The sequence below is a fragment of the Amphiura filiformis genome, chromosome 13 (assembly GCF_039555335.1).
Source record: "Amphiura filiformis chromosome 13, Afil_fr2py, whole genome shotgun sequence".
NCBI lineage: Eukaryota > Metazoa > Echinodermata > Ophiuroidea > Amphilepidida > Amphiuridae > Amphiura > Amphiura filiformis.
In genome coordinates this window covers 25944046-25961333 of record NC_092640.1, presented here as the reverse complement: position 1 = coordinate 25961333, position 17288 = coordinate 25944046, and the positions used below count along the sequence as shown (strand labels likewise).

The 17288-nt window shown below is 35.3% G+C and overlaps 1 protein-coding gene across 1 annotated transcript in view; it reads right to left on the bottom strand.

The window, feature by feature from the left end:
- Positions 1–580: 580 nt before the first annotated feature.
- The window catches only part of LOC140167531 (tetraspanin-18-like), a 156845-nt gene continuing 140137 nt past the window's right edge, over positions 581–17288 (bottom strand). Inside the window, 4 exon segments of the mRNA XM_072190836.1 lie at positions 581–8606; positions 8608–8622; positions 11173–11256; positions 11764–11913. Coding sequence (XP_072046937.1) covers positions 8565–8606; positions 8608–8622; positions 11173–11256; positions 11764–11913 — 291 coding nt within the window. The 3' untranslated portion in view covers positions 581–8564.

Sequence of the window (17288 nt, the reverse complement as noted above, 5' to 3'; positions counted from 1 at the left end):
GCATATTTTGTTACAGAATACTCCATTTTTTTCTTATGTATGAAAATTTTAAATATAAGAATTTTAATAATTTTTGTTGTATATTCACATGATTTCTTGTGTGTCTGGAAATATGAAATTGTCAAAATCATTAGGATTACTTGAAAAATGAATTAGAAATACCTGGGTAGATGAAATAGAAATACTTGTTATATTAGAAAGGTTAAATGATTTAACATACATGTTATCTGTTATATTTGCTTCATATGATTTACTTAAGGGATCTGGAATGAGCATTTTGAGCGTTTCGACAGTATTTTTTGTGGGACATGAATAACTTTCATTTTTTGAAATTCACGATATAATACAAATTTTATGACAAATTATTAAAATTTGATATTTTTCACATTTTGATATATAACAGTCCTCAAGTAAATTTTATAAATTTAATGATATATTCTTTAAGTGTATGTAGCTGGGAGGAAAAGCCGACGATCAATTAAAAAATTTGACCTTTCATATTGAAGATATGGATTTTTTTTCCCAAAAAGACCTAATTTTATTTTGTAAAAAAAAAAAAAAATCCATATCTTCAATACAAAAGGTCAAAATTTTCAATTGATCGTCGGCTTTTCATCCCACCTACATACACTTTAAGTATAAATCATCAGATTTATAAAGTTTACTTTGAGTACTGTTAAATATCAAAAATACCATAAAATGTGTATTACATTGCGAATTTCAAAAAAATCAAAATTATTTGATATCAGCAGGACATTCTTCATATTAAGAATGCAATTCGATATGTCTGATGTGCTCTAATGTCCCACAATAAATACTGTCCAAACGCTCATACCCCATCCCTTAATATGTTGGGACATGCAATATGTATTACAAGGTTGAGAGTTACTAACTCCTGAACAAAATATGTTAAAAAGTTATACAAACAGCACTCAAATTTGGAATTTTGTACAATTTATGATAAGTACACCCTCTTGAATATGTTCTGAACTGAAACCAAAATAAACTAATCTCTTGCAGTCAAAGTTCTCAATGTTACATTAACATTTTGCTTAGAATTAAGATTGAAATCATTAACCATGCCCTTTGTCAAAGTTCATTGATGTATATATTTATCATAATTAATTTTAACCTTTGACTGAAAGATGAGATATTTTGCCAGCAGTTTTCCATCCTTCCTGAGAACTTCTAAATGACTAAACAATATCAAAATGTCTTTTTTTGAAATATATTTTTCTACCACTTCATTTTTTTTTTACTTCCTCAGCCTGTTTTAAATTTCAGATCTAATATTTTTGAAGATACATAATATGACACCAAATAATTATATATATGCTTTTTTTTTCTAAAATATACTCTGTTGGGGTATGTATATGTCTATTACAATTTCTTTAAAGGCAGTGTCTTTTTTTGCACTGCATACTGGTTCCTTTTTTTGTGATAATATACAGGTATAATTTTACATTGTGGGCACGATAATTAAAGATCGGCACTTTTTAAGAACAAAATTTCACAAAACTTTTCTATTGAGACCATGTCATCAGCACCTTTGTAAATTTTTCCATATTCCACTGAAATTTGTCTTAAAATCTCATCCCCATGGGTGCAGTTCACCATATGTATAACATAATGGTAAACATGGCTGTATAAAAGTCTCACACCTCTGCAAAACCACAAAAACTAGGTATGATATTATGGTATCCAGAGTGCACAGTTTACCACTAAACATACACATGGGGGTCAATTGAACATGAGCCATGGGGAATGATAATAAGATTGTTAAAGTGTTTGATTGATAAAAAAATAGGAAAACAAGTTGCTAGACAAGTGAATTACAGCACATTACAAAATTACCAATGAACCATATTATTACATAAAGTGTGTTTTAGTTTTAGAAATACAACATGCGATAGATATAAAATGTGTCCGATAAATGATCAAACAAATATTTAACATGCAGGAGTAAGAATATTGGTAATATAGTAGTTACTGGAAATCAAGGAATTTACATGTTACAATAGTAATGGAATTGTACACTATACCTTATTGACATTGACTTGATTTGGACAAAACGCACAAGTTAACACCATGGGTCAAAATACTGTAACGTTTCAGCATATAAGCAATGGCTTGTGCATTCTTTTGGGAAACTCAGAATTTGTAGCATGTCCATGTGCCTAGCACTGCCTTTAATAGCATCACACATCCAGGCATGAGCTTTTTATGTTTGTTTGTTTGCAAATCATTACAGCTGAGCTTGATAAAGGCTAGAAGGCTTATCTGTGTAACTAAAGGTCTGTTCATACTATGCTGCAATTGTGGTGCGTGCATTGCTGATATATCAATTACTTTTTGCCGCAAGTTAAAATGTATTTAACTTTACTCCGATATCGCAATAGAGTAGTTTGCAGTACGATGCAGTGCAGCAACGCAATACATCGCAAAGCAATTGCAGCGTCATATGAACGGACCTTAAATCCACTTCATTTCTTGTTGGCTTAGTATTATATGGATCATATCTGGATCTGATTCACATCAGCTCATTGAGAGCAATCCAAACATGACTCTTTGGGACAAGAGTCTAAAACTGGTCTAAATCTAATCTAGATCCAATTATTCTTGCATTTGAAAACATCCTAACCCAGTCTGAATCCAAATCAGACCCAGTCTAAATCAGATCCGGATCACCTTGCAACAAGAGGGCATGATGCTACATATCTAAACTTAATCAGACTCAGTTATGATTTCGGTAAAAAAAGCATTGCATGGAAAATTATGACCTCTGAACTTCTCCCCATATTTTTCATATTATAATGCTGCCACACTCCCTTTGTATAATATAAAACCCACAGTGCATACCAAGAATACATACACACATTTATATCATACTTCACATTATTTTACGGTGTCCAGTACATTAGTTATGAAGTGTGCATGCCCATTTATTTATTTAGTGCCCATACAGATGACCTTTGACCTTGTGTATTTAGAAACACTATATACTGCAAACAATGCTCAAATATACAGCAAGACATATTTCTTATGACAAAAAGGTGCATCCCAATATATCAACTTAACCATGTATCATATTTCATAGAAATATGGTACAATAACTGTAACAAAATTACATCAAAGATACACCTTTTTGACCATAAAAAGCCAAAAACCACAAATCACACTTCATCACAAGCCAAGTCTTAAAGATAGTATTACACATAGACCATGGTAACCATGGTAACCATTGAGACATTGAGTGTATAATACAAATGATTCACAATCAAATGATTGGTGAATGCAGACAACCTTCTTCCACTGATATAACCTCATGGGCACTACTGCCTTTCTTTACATAGCCACTGATTGGTTAATTACATGATATAATCATATGAGTAACCAATCAAAAGAGTTCTTACAAGCTGATAATTTAATTTGGCCAGTAGTGCCTATGGGGTGTGCGGTATCAAACTTGGGATTCTGCAAAGATTGGTAATAATTATCATAATTTTCTCACGAAAAAATGTACACTGTAACTTCTTTTTACACTGAAATTGAAAAATGTACACCGATTCAAACAGTTAGAAGTGCACCAAGGTGGGCTTCATTTACAGCTTCAAATGCCATAGGTCAAAGGTCACTAAGATATAAAAAGGTCATTTCATGATTTGCTAACACTTACTTTTGGTATATACTATATAATTTAATGTTAATTTTAAGAATAAAAATAGAAAATTTGAATTTGAGAATTCGGAACTTGACTTTATTTCATTTATCCAAATTTGGCAGTTAAAATTTATAACTGTTGTGACCTCTGACCTGAGTTCTGACAAAAGAGTAATATGCAGCACATAAGAATGGCATGGTTTGTGCCATATTTGTTTGTAAATTTCACGCTTAATTTCTCACAACTTTTTGTGTGCAGTCACTATACTTTCTCACTTCCATTACAAAGTTCAATGACCACAATTACATAGATATGCATTCATGTATGGTTTATGAACTGAGTCCCTGGGCATTAGATCACAATGAGTGTATACCTTGGAATGTTCTGTAACCCCTAGATTAAGCTTTTAATGCACAATTTTGCAAATTTTTTTCATCATTTTATAATTTGTAAGAAAGAGTAACAATTTTACAATAGTTTTAGATAAAAATTTGTGATAACACGCAAAAAAGACTCGATACTACAATTGACACACGCGGGATTCTTTTCACATCATAGTACACATTGTTTAAGTAAAGACCTGCTATAAAGTGACCTCATTATTTTGCACTGAGATGTTTTTCTCGGCAATTGTTACTGCTTGCGTAATTGATAAGATGGATAAAATATATTTTGTCTAAACAAGACATTACAGTGACCAAACAGGGCAGAAACAGGATAAATCTCACTTCTGTGTGTTACATTTCGTGAAGAATTTCGATCACTGAGTGATGAACTGCACCTAACTCTGTGGTGGCAATGATATATCAAGACTGACAAAGATGTAGACCTTATTTCACAGAAGATTTGGAATGCATGGTTATATATGCCTTAGTAAAATCCAGACCTGGATATCTATTCAATTACAAACCTGTGTCTTCCAAAGTCTATGACTTAACCCCATGGGCGCTATTGCCTTTCTAACAGTGCCCCTGATTGGTTAATTACATGATATAATCATCTGAGTAACCAATCAAAATAGAGCTTTTAGATCTTGTACCAATTTTAAGCTTACTGCCCCTTCAGCCCTACTGACTATTTTTACTATATCTCTGATTCGCTCAATACATTATATAGGTTTCTTTGCGACCAATCAAAATAGTTCTTAGAGGCTGGTAGTACCCATGAGATCAAGAAAGTCATCATTGCACATTAATCATAACAATATAGGTATCCATCTTCACATTGTTAAACATGTGTTTTTTGAAGGAAAAAGACTGCATTCACAGAGCTCCATTTTCAACAGAGCGATACTTTAAACATTATATAACTTGCCCCATCTAGGTAAAAAAACATTCATTCTAACAGAGGCATATATAGGGTAGAACTTTTATACACAGAAACATAGAACAGACTTATTATAGTCATCATCATACTCATACATTTTTACAGGCCTCAAATTATATCAATCTGAGCCGTTGTAATCAAAAATATCCTTTTTCTCAAAATCGATTACTCCCAGAGTGACGATTCTGGAGAATAATCTTTTTCAATCGAAACCTTTGCAACATATATCATATCTGATCTACATTAAATCGCATGCAGAATTTATACACTACCATCACTTGATTTCCCTGGCAACTGGTTACCTTGGCAACAACCATGTATCCTAGCAACTGGTTAAAATATATACATGGTAACCAGTTTGTTTTGCCCTATAAGTAATATACACTGTCACTACAAGTGGGCTTGGTGTGCATGAATTCGCCTTGAATAGTTATTTTTTTACTTCTGAGTTTTCAACTAAAATAGCAATATTTTGGATAATATAGGTTTGGATATCTTGTGTCCTTTATCAGAAAAATACTCTAAATACTGACTAGGTTTTTACTGATTTGTATTGTAAAGATAAGCAAGGCACTGTGGTCCCCTGAAAGTACCATGTGAATATTCCAAAGACAGGGGGAGACACACATATAATTATAAACAAAAGTGTCACATGTTCACCACATGATTATCACATGATGAAACAATTTGGTAACACATGTCTCAAATGATTATCATGTGAAAAACTTGATGACATATATGTCACACATTTATCAAAATGTGGGTCATACAAAATGTATGGTTGGCAAATTAGATCACATGCATGTCACATGACTATCATATGACAAGGTTTTTTCCCATACACTTGATCTTGTGCATCCCACATTATGACATGTGTTCAAACAAGGAGAAATCATTCTTATACAATAAAGTAAAAAACGTATAATTGCTTGCCAAATGTATATAAAATCACCATGCCTTTGGATAACCTTTGGATAACTTTTCAAACATTCATGTCGAAAGAAAATTTCTCCAAGTTTTTCATGAAAGATTGGGCAAATAAGACTTTTTGTTAATATAAAGCAGGGGTCAAATTAATTAAAGATTAAGTATCAACAATGTTGACCCCTCTTAAAATCAACACTGATCTTTTCCTCTTGAGGTCAGAGGTCAACTCATACACACCAGCCAGTGAATCAGACAGATAATATTTTCCCTGTCAACCTTTGCATGGATGATGACCTTTGACACTTGACCTTTCATATTTTGTGTAAAATATTAACAACACTTAAAAATTGCAAGAAATACAAATATTCTACATTATACAAGTACTTTTATACAAATATTTCATTTTTTCACTCAGCCATGTACATAAGCTGTATTTAGTTATGCCAGTTTCTATTTCTTTTTTGTTTTTGATATTTTTTTCTGAATAGATCTTTTTGTGCAACTATATACGAGCTATTTAAGAGGTAGAAAGACAAATAACATCTACCACAAAACAGAGCATTTGAAAGGTTAAGGTTTCTGGCTAATTTGGTACCATCCATGAATGGATTGCATATTTTTCAACAGCTCTTTTCAGAGCCATCATAAAAACATCTTGATTTCATTTTTCAATGGCTCTTTTTGGAGCCATAACAAAAATGTCTTTATTCCATTTCACAAATCAATAGCTATGCACAGACATATATTTGGTACCAAATTAACCACATGAAAATTGCGCATTTAACATAGTTACGATGTGCTTCTACTTCGCTTCTTCAACGCATTCTATAGGATTTTGTTTTTTACAGAAACTTGTCTAAATATTTATATCTTTCGAAAGTTTACATCAAAAATGTGTAATATTAAGTCAGAAACAAACAAGTGTTCCATGTAAGAAAGTTTCATGGTCCATAGTAAAAAAAAGTTGTTACAATATAAAAAAAAAAATAACGACAATAGTTTTGTTTGTATAAAAAAGACCAAACTACTGGTGTTGTACATATAAAGCTGTATAAACGAAGATGATACAAAGAATTAGTAGAAAGCTACAAGCATATGGGATGACCATGCTACATGTTTAAGAAATGGCTTTTGAAACGGCTCTTTTCAGAGCCACCATACAGTGCTTATATTTTGCTAGTGGAAGTAAAGATCTGTGCATTTATAGATGGAACACTTGATGCTTTAAATAAGATGGAACAGCCCTGCCAAAATATCTTTACTTACACTAACAAATACATGCTTCTGAATAATATGCCATATCAATATTAAGTTTCCCTGTTTCTAGAGGTTGCACAGATAAACACATTTTAGATGTTTGGTCATTACTGGACATGAGCATTGGTCATTACTGCACATGAGCATTGGCCATTACTGGACATGAGCATTGGCCATTACTGGACATGAGCATTGGCCATTACTGGACATGAGCATGGTCATCAAAAGTACAACAAAATATACCTAAATCGATTACAATGTAAAATGCACCGGTTTATACTAACGTGAAAATAAAACTGAAATATCCTTTCTAGTCTTCATATATAGAAATATTTTTATGTAAAAAATGCTCTGTATTGACAAAACACGGACTCAACCTCTACATGTTCTAAGGATGGATCCAGAACCATATCTCATTGGTTAGCTGCATGAATAAATTATGCAAATTGGCTTGTCATTTGGTTTATAGTGAAGCTACATGTGGCTCTTTGATCTAGATCTGCACAGGAACAATTTATGATATGCAAGTACTGAATGGCCCAATGTCATGGCCTTGACACATTAAGTCTGTCACAAAGTTCCAGATTAAATTTGATCCTGATTGATCTAGAATACTACAAGCCATATGAAGAGCTCTGACTTCATGGCTTATGACACTTCAATGCAGAGTCAAATCATAAAGCTCACAAAGATCTGAATCAATCCGGATCAACTTATGCTATGAGTAATACCACTTTTAAACAAAGTAAGTCATAATTAAACATAGATTCATATCTAAATATCACCAAAATGCCAAAAATAGCAAAAAATCGTAATCTTACATTGGTAAGCAGCAACAAATGAATGCAGTTTTTGATCCATCCTTATGCCTGACTCTAGTTTCACAGTATTTATGTCTTCTACTTAGAAATGAACCAACCACTATCGTCTTCCAATAAGTACAAACTATTTTTTTTTAATTTAGTATTTTTGTTTTTTTGAAAAGTACCTTTGTGTTGGTTTTGAGATCACATGACTTGTCACATGACTTGTGGGTACAACAATACTCTGGTGTGAATCAGGCTATTCCAGTTAAAATCCATACACCCCTATGGAGGACATGACTGTAATCTTCCACACAGGGAGTGTGAATTACAAATGGGGTTACCTGAATGGGTGACTCCATTTGCATCTTCACCCCCTATGCATGAGATTAATATCATGTCTTCCACAGGGCGTGTGGGTTTTAACTGGAATATCCCATTAACTCTTTTGATAGAGTTACATATTGATAAATAATTCTATATTTCTGTGATTACCTTGATTTTTTTTGTACAGAATAAATTAAATTTGTGACAATTTCTTGGTTGTTTTCTTATCTGACGGGATTGGTGGGTTATGAACGAAGCACTCACTAGTCATCGTCACCGATATTTCTGCATATGCAAATTAAGTAACAGCATACAGAAAAGCTGCGATAAAGGAAAAAAGAAACCAAACAAAACATACTGTTAGTATAATAGTAGTAATGCAAACAACTTATCATATGCATACATCAATTTACAGGAGTAAATGTATACAGGAATCATCAGTTTTCCCTCTTAAGAAATTCGAGCTTGGGTCAACTCACAGCCGTAGGAAAGTCAATGTAGGGTGGAGTCGGTGGCCATCAACATCTAAAGATTTGCCGTCTTATTGGGACAATGTGCATGAGTAGCATGCAAAAAATTGGTATTATACGGCATATTCCTTGCTTCGAACATTGAGTGCTTAGTGGTAGGATTCCACAATAGTTTTTGCTTCCATTTCTGTAACCCTAACACTGCCAGGGGGTTTTGGTTGGAGATGACCCAAATGTGTTTCCTGTGTTGTTGATGGGGAGGCACCCAAGCCTGTGGTCATTTGTGATACTTACTGGTATTAGGGTTAACAAACCCATCTCGGGCCTGTGGTCATTCTTGTCATTTTTCATTCTTACTTGCAATAAATGTTTCCAAGCTGCATATTTAGAACCTGGAGGATTCAGCACTCGGCCAGTATTTATTAAGGTTGGTCTGAACCCTGGAATTATGGAAACTTTCGGGCCTCATAACTTCTAAATTGTTGGTCTAAAGTATATAAAAGTATACATATTTAGAATGGCAAAGACTTGATAAGTTCATCTGTGAGGTCAAATTTGGGCCAAAAAGCCATTTTTGGCCCAAAATCCCAAAAATAACGGTTTTTGGCCCACTTCTTTTTCGTGCATCCTAACAAAATAATTCTTGGGCCAAAATTTTTTTTCATTAATTTTTAAAAACTAGATCCAAATATCTAGGACCAGTTTTTTCATTTTTTTGAATTTCGACCAACAAAACAAGAATTTCAAGTAATATTATGAGCATAATTGACCATCCACATTTATTTTACATGCTTCATAGATGAAGAACACTTTTTTTAAAATTTCGCAAATGAATCCTTTTTTATGTGTTTTGTGAATCATGTTTCTTCAGCACAAATCCCCCCATATTTTGCGAAATTTCTGATGAACATGAGTACAGTGGCGAGCTGCGGGGGAGGAGAGGGGGGCGGGGAGGGGGCAATTGCCCCTGGCTAAAATTGCCTATTTGGGCCCCGCCCCCTAATGCAAGGAAAAGGGGGGGGAGAGGAAAAAAGGGAGGAGAGGGGGAGAGGAGGGGCAGAGAGATGGGGAATCCACATACGATATGCAATACCATACAATTATGATCAATAAGCCTGTCTATTTCTATTTGGGCCCCCCCAAGTGCAGGGAAATTTGGTGGATTTGGGCCCCCGCCCCATACAGGCTTGCACCCCCCTGGAAAAAATCCCAGCTACGCCGCTGCATGAGTACCCGCGGATACAAAGAGTGCGGGGGTCAGGTACTCCCCTGGTGCCACTACTGTATCATTCAAATTCAAGATATTGCAATTTGAATGTTGACTCTGATGTGAGGGAATATGCTGAAATGTTCAAGACATTGGGCTATTCCAGTTGATATCCACACTACCCCTGTGGAAGATTTTGGAAATATCTTCCACAGGGGAGTATGTTCTTCAAATGTAATTGGTCAAAGGTAATCATTTTGAAACCCATACTCCCCCTGTATAATGGCTTAACCTATATCTTCCACAACTTGAGTATTTCAAATGGAAGTTACCCAATTGCGTATTCCAGGCCTGAGAGTGTGTCTTTGAAAAAATATCTGTGTTTGGCGAACGGAGGGTCTGGAACAGCTAAAAAAATCTGAAATTACTAAAGTTATACATACTTTTGTACACAACAAGTGTAGAAAATAATCTGGAAGTTGAAAAATAAATATCTCACACCCCTGGTATTCTATTCTAAATTGATACTCCCTCTGTGGCAGACTTTAGCTAAATCTTTCAAAGGGGTAGTGTGGATTTTGAATAGAATAGCCCATTTTGGGGAATTGGAATCTTTCAAATATCAGTGAGTGCCCTAATAAATCCCATCCCTATATCCTATTCTAGGCCAATTCCAGGGGATATAATTCCAGCATACTTCACTCGCCTCATTCTAGCTGCTCAGTACCCTGGAATACCAGGGCGTACTCACTAAAATGGGTGACAGACTCCCTATCACCCAATGACACTCTTTTTTGTTTTACTGAACTCCCACTCACTCAATGACCCCCTCTTTGTTTTCCTGTCACCAAAAGACCCCTTTTCAAGAATTTGGACAAATTTCTGATAATCTCTCACCGAATTACCGTTTTTTCATCAAATTTGTCAAAACATTTCAAATTTGGATGACTTTTTAAAATTTTATATCAACATTTATATTTTGACCCAAATTTTTTCCTAATCTCACGGAAAGACTCCCTTTTTGGTGTCTACGCTCTCATCGACGGACCCCTAGTTTTGAACTGCTGTTCACAGATCCCAGTGGTCACTTCCAAAATCAAGTGCCCCCCCCCCGGCTGGAATAGTGTACCTATGATGGGATGTAGGGAAAATAGGTTTATAAGTCATACTTGTACTTAATTGCCCACAACTTACCTCAAAACATGCTACACCCACCGCTGATGCACCTATAATAGTACTATATTGAACAATCAAATTTTCGAGGGAGTCTTTACAACCCTGTGAAGAAGAATGATAATAGAAAAACAATTATTAGGTATTTGCAATGCCCATGCATGCTTACTTCAACATTATTGTATTCTTAGTCAAGTACAGTCAACAGACATTTCAATTGGCTCATCTTCAAAATGTGACAAACTGTGACGTAACCGCGAAAAAACATATCACTAGAGAACTTGAGGTGAACCAAAGAATAGGACTGTTATATATGTATACTCATCTGTCAGGCACAGTTCTTTATCCTCAATATGTTTGGTACATTATTCATATAATGACCTTTCCATGTTGGGAAATATTCCACATCTTGAGGTCAAAGTTAACTGTTGAATATATATTTATTGAACTTTCAATGTACATTAATGTTTGAGCCAGCAACACAGCTAACATGAAAATAAAAACATGTGAATAATGTTCTTTTAATAATAATAGGTCTATGTAAAAAAACTCTAAATCACAAAATTAAAAACAAATGTAGCGAAAATTACCACTTTACAGTCGGCTACTTACATCAGGGTATGCATCACGACCTGGTGCACAAACCATCATGCCTGTGTCAGGGTCTTCTTCTTGTATCATACAGCAGGAATCAGGATAAAGTCCCTGCACGTTAGGATTATTAGCATAATCTCCTTGTCCATCTACACCACAACATTCCAACTGTAAAAGAAACAATCAAAATCATTTAAATATATTTAAATCACATCAAAATCTTGCAAATTATGTTTTATTTCATGACTATTGACCCAAGTTTATTCGGGTCTATTCTCAAACAATGAGGTGATGTATCATGTTGCATATAGGATTCTGGGAAGGGTAATATATCTTCTCCACAGAGGAGAGAGAAAACAGAGCCCGTACCACCAGTCAAAGTCTCCGCATCATCCGATCATGAGGGCCGATTGTTCAATGAAATCGACAGGCGAGACTGCTACGCAATTACCGCGTATTTTCATGGTCTATCGTGTAATCGTGAAAGCACGCAACGCTGGCGTGATTGTTTGACATGGCACGATCGAACAATCGGCCCTCATGAATATGCGAGAACTCACCGTATACAATACACGGGGACTTTGACTGGTGGTACGCTCTCTGTTTTCTCTCTCCTCTGTGATCTTCTCTAACATCAAGTATGCTCATCTATCAATACACAGTTCATTAACCCTAATATGCTTGTACTATACTATCAGGATGACCTGCTATGTTTTGGGTACACCACAACTTGAGGTGAACTTTTGAGTTATGATTTATACACTATGAAATCTTGACAATGAAAATCACACTGAAATTTTCACCACCACTGAAAATATGCTGAAAAAAATTTCAGTGTGAAAAATCACACTGAAAACGAATCCTTTTTTATGCACCATGCAAATGAGGGTAATGAATATTCAATACAGAAATTGGCAAGAGGAGAATGGTCCAGATTTGTCTAGGGTAACTTTGAACACTGAAAATGCACTGAAACATCACAGAAAAGTTTAACCTAGGGCTAATCACACTGAAAATCTACTGAAAAGAATCAACATGTTGGTAATCACACTGAAATTGTTAACAACCATGACATTGGTAATAACAGACACTTAGGAGGCTATAAATATAAAGTATCACTCTATTAACAAGTGTTGGGGCACTAGTTGTGGGTGAGTGATAATGGGCCTACTAGTAAATCCAATTAAGAGATCACATTCACACATTGTATGGAAGAAAGCTTTGAGCTGTGTTGATTTAATACACTGTACATGTTTTGAGGGTTCTTTCATTCCATCTACAGCCTGCACATTCCTGGAATTAAGAAACGGACCAGCTTCAAAAAGAAGGTTAATAGCTATCTAGGTGCCAACCCATCGGCTTTATCTTAATGATAACAGCTATTAATGCCTTGATGTCTTGACATTTAAAAAAAATATATATAGGCCTAGGACCAGAAATTTACAAAATTATGAAACTACAAAATTATGAAACTTCTAGGACCCATGGCTAATGCTATACCACTTCAAACCTGATTTTTACTACCGATGCATATACCAACATAGAATAGACACCCATGACTAGGCCTATACCAGTTGAAAAGACAAAAATACCACCCACTGATATACCAAACCCATATACTGACCCATCCATATACCACTATATGTTTAATTTAGAATACCATAACAAATTTTCATATCATATTTTTTATTTCTTGTTTACTGTATTTTTTTTTTTTTTTTATTCTAGGTTCTATCAAGGCCAGGGTCTATCATTTATTAATTATTATTATTTTGTTTGTTATAGGGGTGGTGCAATAATTATTATGTGTACCCCGGGTGGTGAATTATAGGGGGCAACGCGACAAAGATTTTTGGCAGGCCAAAGGGGGGGCAATTTTGGTAGCACATTTTGAGAATTCACCACCCGGGTACACATAATTGTTGCACCACCCTTATTTTGTAATGAATACAAATCCAAAATATATTTATTGTTGTTTTGTTTTCTCAGTTCCTTCATTTATGTTTGTTTGTCTTGTAGGGGCCAATATCTACAGTACCTGACGCGTGTAAGTGACCGCGTGCACGCATTTTTTTGCCGTGTTATTTGCGTGTTGAAAATCCGTATTACAACACGCGTGTTGACTTTAAGTGGTCTAAATCAGCTGTCCCGAGTTTTCTTGGGTGTTTGGTATATGACTCAACAGTCAGCTACCTGCACAACAGATTCTTTTGTTCTGCAAGGCTCACTCAGTCATTTAATGAGGCAATACAAACGATCGAAATTGGTGTTGAAATGAGCAAAATTTTGAGTTACACCTTTTCAGTGTAAAAATTTTTTTCTCAGCCAAATGAAAAGCAATAATTTTCATTTTTTCAGTAAATGGCTGGAAAAACTATAATGCTTGATACTGATTTTTTTTTTAATCCTGGTGTTAAACTTAGGCCTGAAATTCAGTCATTTAGTGTAAGATATTCGATTTTTATAGGCTTCAGCTCGGACGCGAGCTTTTTCTTGATCAACCTTTTAGCTTTTCAAAGTAATATAGTTCGCTAATGAAGGATTTACCCCAACTTTCTAAAGCACATCACCGTGAGCTATATATCATAGTTTTGTCAGAATTTCCGCTTTGATTTCACCATCTTTCACTGTCATTTGACAAAATTTCTAAATCAACACGTGAAATCTAAAGGCTAGTACTAGCATTGTGGATCGATATCCCTGGGTTTAATAGGAATACCGGCATGGCTATAGTGTTGCCAGAACTTCAATATAGCAAAGAAATTCCCAGACCTATAGCGCTCCTACTGATTATGTTTAACCAGAACACCCAATTGGGGATTTAATCGCTGGTCGGGCAATTTGCTTTCAATGAAAAATTGACCTGGATAACAACAAAGGAAATATCGACTATTTATGCTGGTTGCTCTCGAGATAAAAGTACTCACCATTGCCTACTTTTACTTAGTTTGACATTTTCGGATCATGAATGGAAAAAGGGTAAAACAAAAGCGGAAATTCTGACAAAACTATAACATATAGACCCACACGATGTGCTTTACAGAGGTGGGAAATATCTTTCTTTAGCAAACTATGTTAGTTTGAGACGCTAAAACATGAATTCGTAAAAAGCTCGTGAGGCTAATTCAAGGCCTATAAAAATCAAAAATATCACACTAAAAGACACAATTTGATGCTTAATTTTAACACCAGGATTTAAAAAAAAATGTATATCCAAGCACCAAGTTTTTAACTGACATTACTGAAGAAAAAAAAAATATTGCTTTATATTTGACCGAGAAAATTAATTTCATAGCAAAAAGGTGTATCTCTGAATTGTGCTGATTTTTACATGTATCGATCGACTTTTAGCGCGACTAAGCATTTCTAAAGAATTGGTTGTCCAGGCGGCAGACTGTCAAAGCTACCGCGATCTGACGGTACAACACGCGCTCTCACGGTATAACACGCTTGATGATAATGTATCGCTGATGAAATTACCAAGTGTCAAGTGCTTTGTCAATAAACACTTGAGAATTATTGAGTTTTTGATCATGATTTACACCCACAGTATTTATTATGTTGATCATCTGAGTGACATCGCCGGGCAATTCCTTTTCAATATAAGGTTATGTCATGCGGTACAGGTTGGCTAAACTGCAGTGCTAATTCATTTAGCCTAACAGAACATTAAGTTTAAATTTTGACTTATTTTTATATGTTTTAAGTGGAAGTAGAAATTCTCTAGGCTTTATGGGTAAATAGTGATAGGCCTCACGCAAGTTCAGTCTCGTAAATTTCACTATTTCATTTACGGTTTTCTTCAGCGGTTACTTAAAATAATGATAGGCCTATGTATCATTAAAATATAGTTTTAATTGGGTTTTAATGCCAAAGTTAGTTTAAAATATAATAAGAGCCAGTGTGACTGCTTTAGCCGGCCCCTTGCATGCTTGGCCTTTTATTCTGAATGCAGCTCCGGGAAAAAATGAACCGTCATGACGGGCCATCCCGGGGCCATCCGACCGATGATCACCGTTATCCCCGCCAGTGATCTCCCATGGAAAACAGGCCGACATCGCGACAGTTTGCAAACGCTTATGCGTGATGCAATGGAACTCAAGTTCTCGGTATCTGTAAAACTAAGTGAATATCATCCGAGTATGACTTTGTGATACATGTCTATCTTTTTCCCTGATGGTCAAATATCATCTGATTTATCATTTCATTCAATCACATGTCAACATGTTATATCATTTTTCATGATACGATCGATCCATTAATTTGATGTGTTGTTGGTTTTACTGTCTAGGCCTATTAGGCTATTTATTTATTATTGTTAATTAATCGGGCAATATTAATAACAAGTATATTATGGGATCATTGTTACGAAAAAAAAGTCACGTATGACATAGTTACAATTTAATATCTCAAACAATCTGGAATATTCAACATCTAATAAATCCGTAAAAGTGAAAAATGTAATTTCATGACATTCAGGGATTTTTGCGTCATGGCACGAAGAAGACAACACATGCAGTCCCAGAAGTTAATTGCCAGGATCCATAATAAATAATGTTAATATTGTAAATATTTTATACAATTAAATCACAATACAATATTTTACATTTACATAGATGGACTGTATACTTGGGGTTTGCGAACAAGTAAGTTCAAATCGTACATTCTTACGGCAAAGTATTTATTTTTCAGCTCGTTACAATCTGAATCGCAGGACAAAAGACCCAATCAATTACATATGCTAATGACCCACCATGATACTCATAATCTGATTGGTCCGAACAGAGTGTGAGACACCTTCTCGGGAATCCCCTGTCATATGGAGAGGCCTGGAGGGGACGCTTAAGAGTATGCATAAATTAGCAACAGGTGTTTTGTCTCCTTCGGGCACACAACCCTTCATAAAATGACATTGAACCAAACCAGATAAAACGGGTCTGGGATACACGCATCCCCATTTTAGATTTTCGTATCAATTGTCTGGCGTTCGTCATGATTCCTAGTATTTTTAAATATTTAATAGGAATTAAAATGGAGGAAGATGCGTGTTCCGTACAATCACCCCCCCCATGTTGACGCCGCGTGTGTGTGCATATTTTAAATTACAAACCTCACATTTTCGCGGGCTTGGCGCTATTTGGTAATACTTTTAAGCGATGTGTTATCATGTGTACCAAGAGACAGAATTCCCCATAGACCTCAGGCTACTTCAGTAATGTTTCACCAACTGGCTTCCCCCAAAGAAATCTACACCACTGAGAGGCAGTCCTTTGCAAATGAAACTTAACCTCCGCAACACCTATCTCGCAAACTGAGCACGTATTTACCCATAGACTGTGATTTACCGTACATTGTCTTTCATCTCATGCTTCTGATATCATAGTACTTGTTCTATTTCCTTATTTTCGTTGCAGAACTAAACGAGCAAGTCAGATTATATATCCAATGATCCATTTGCGAAGTGAACCAAAGCCCACGTCTTCCCCCAGGATTGAAAGAAACCATAGACCTGGGGTCTTCATTGATCCACCCAGCCGGGCAGC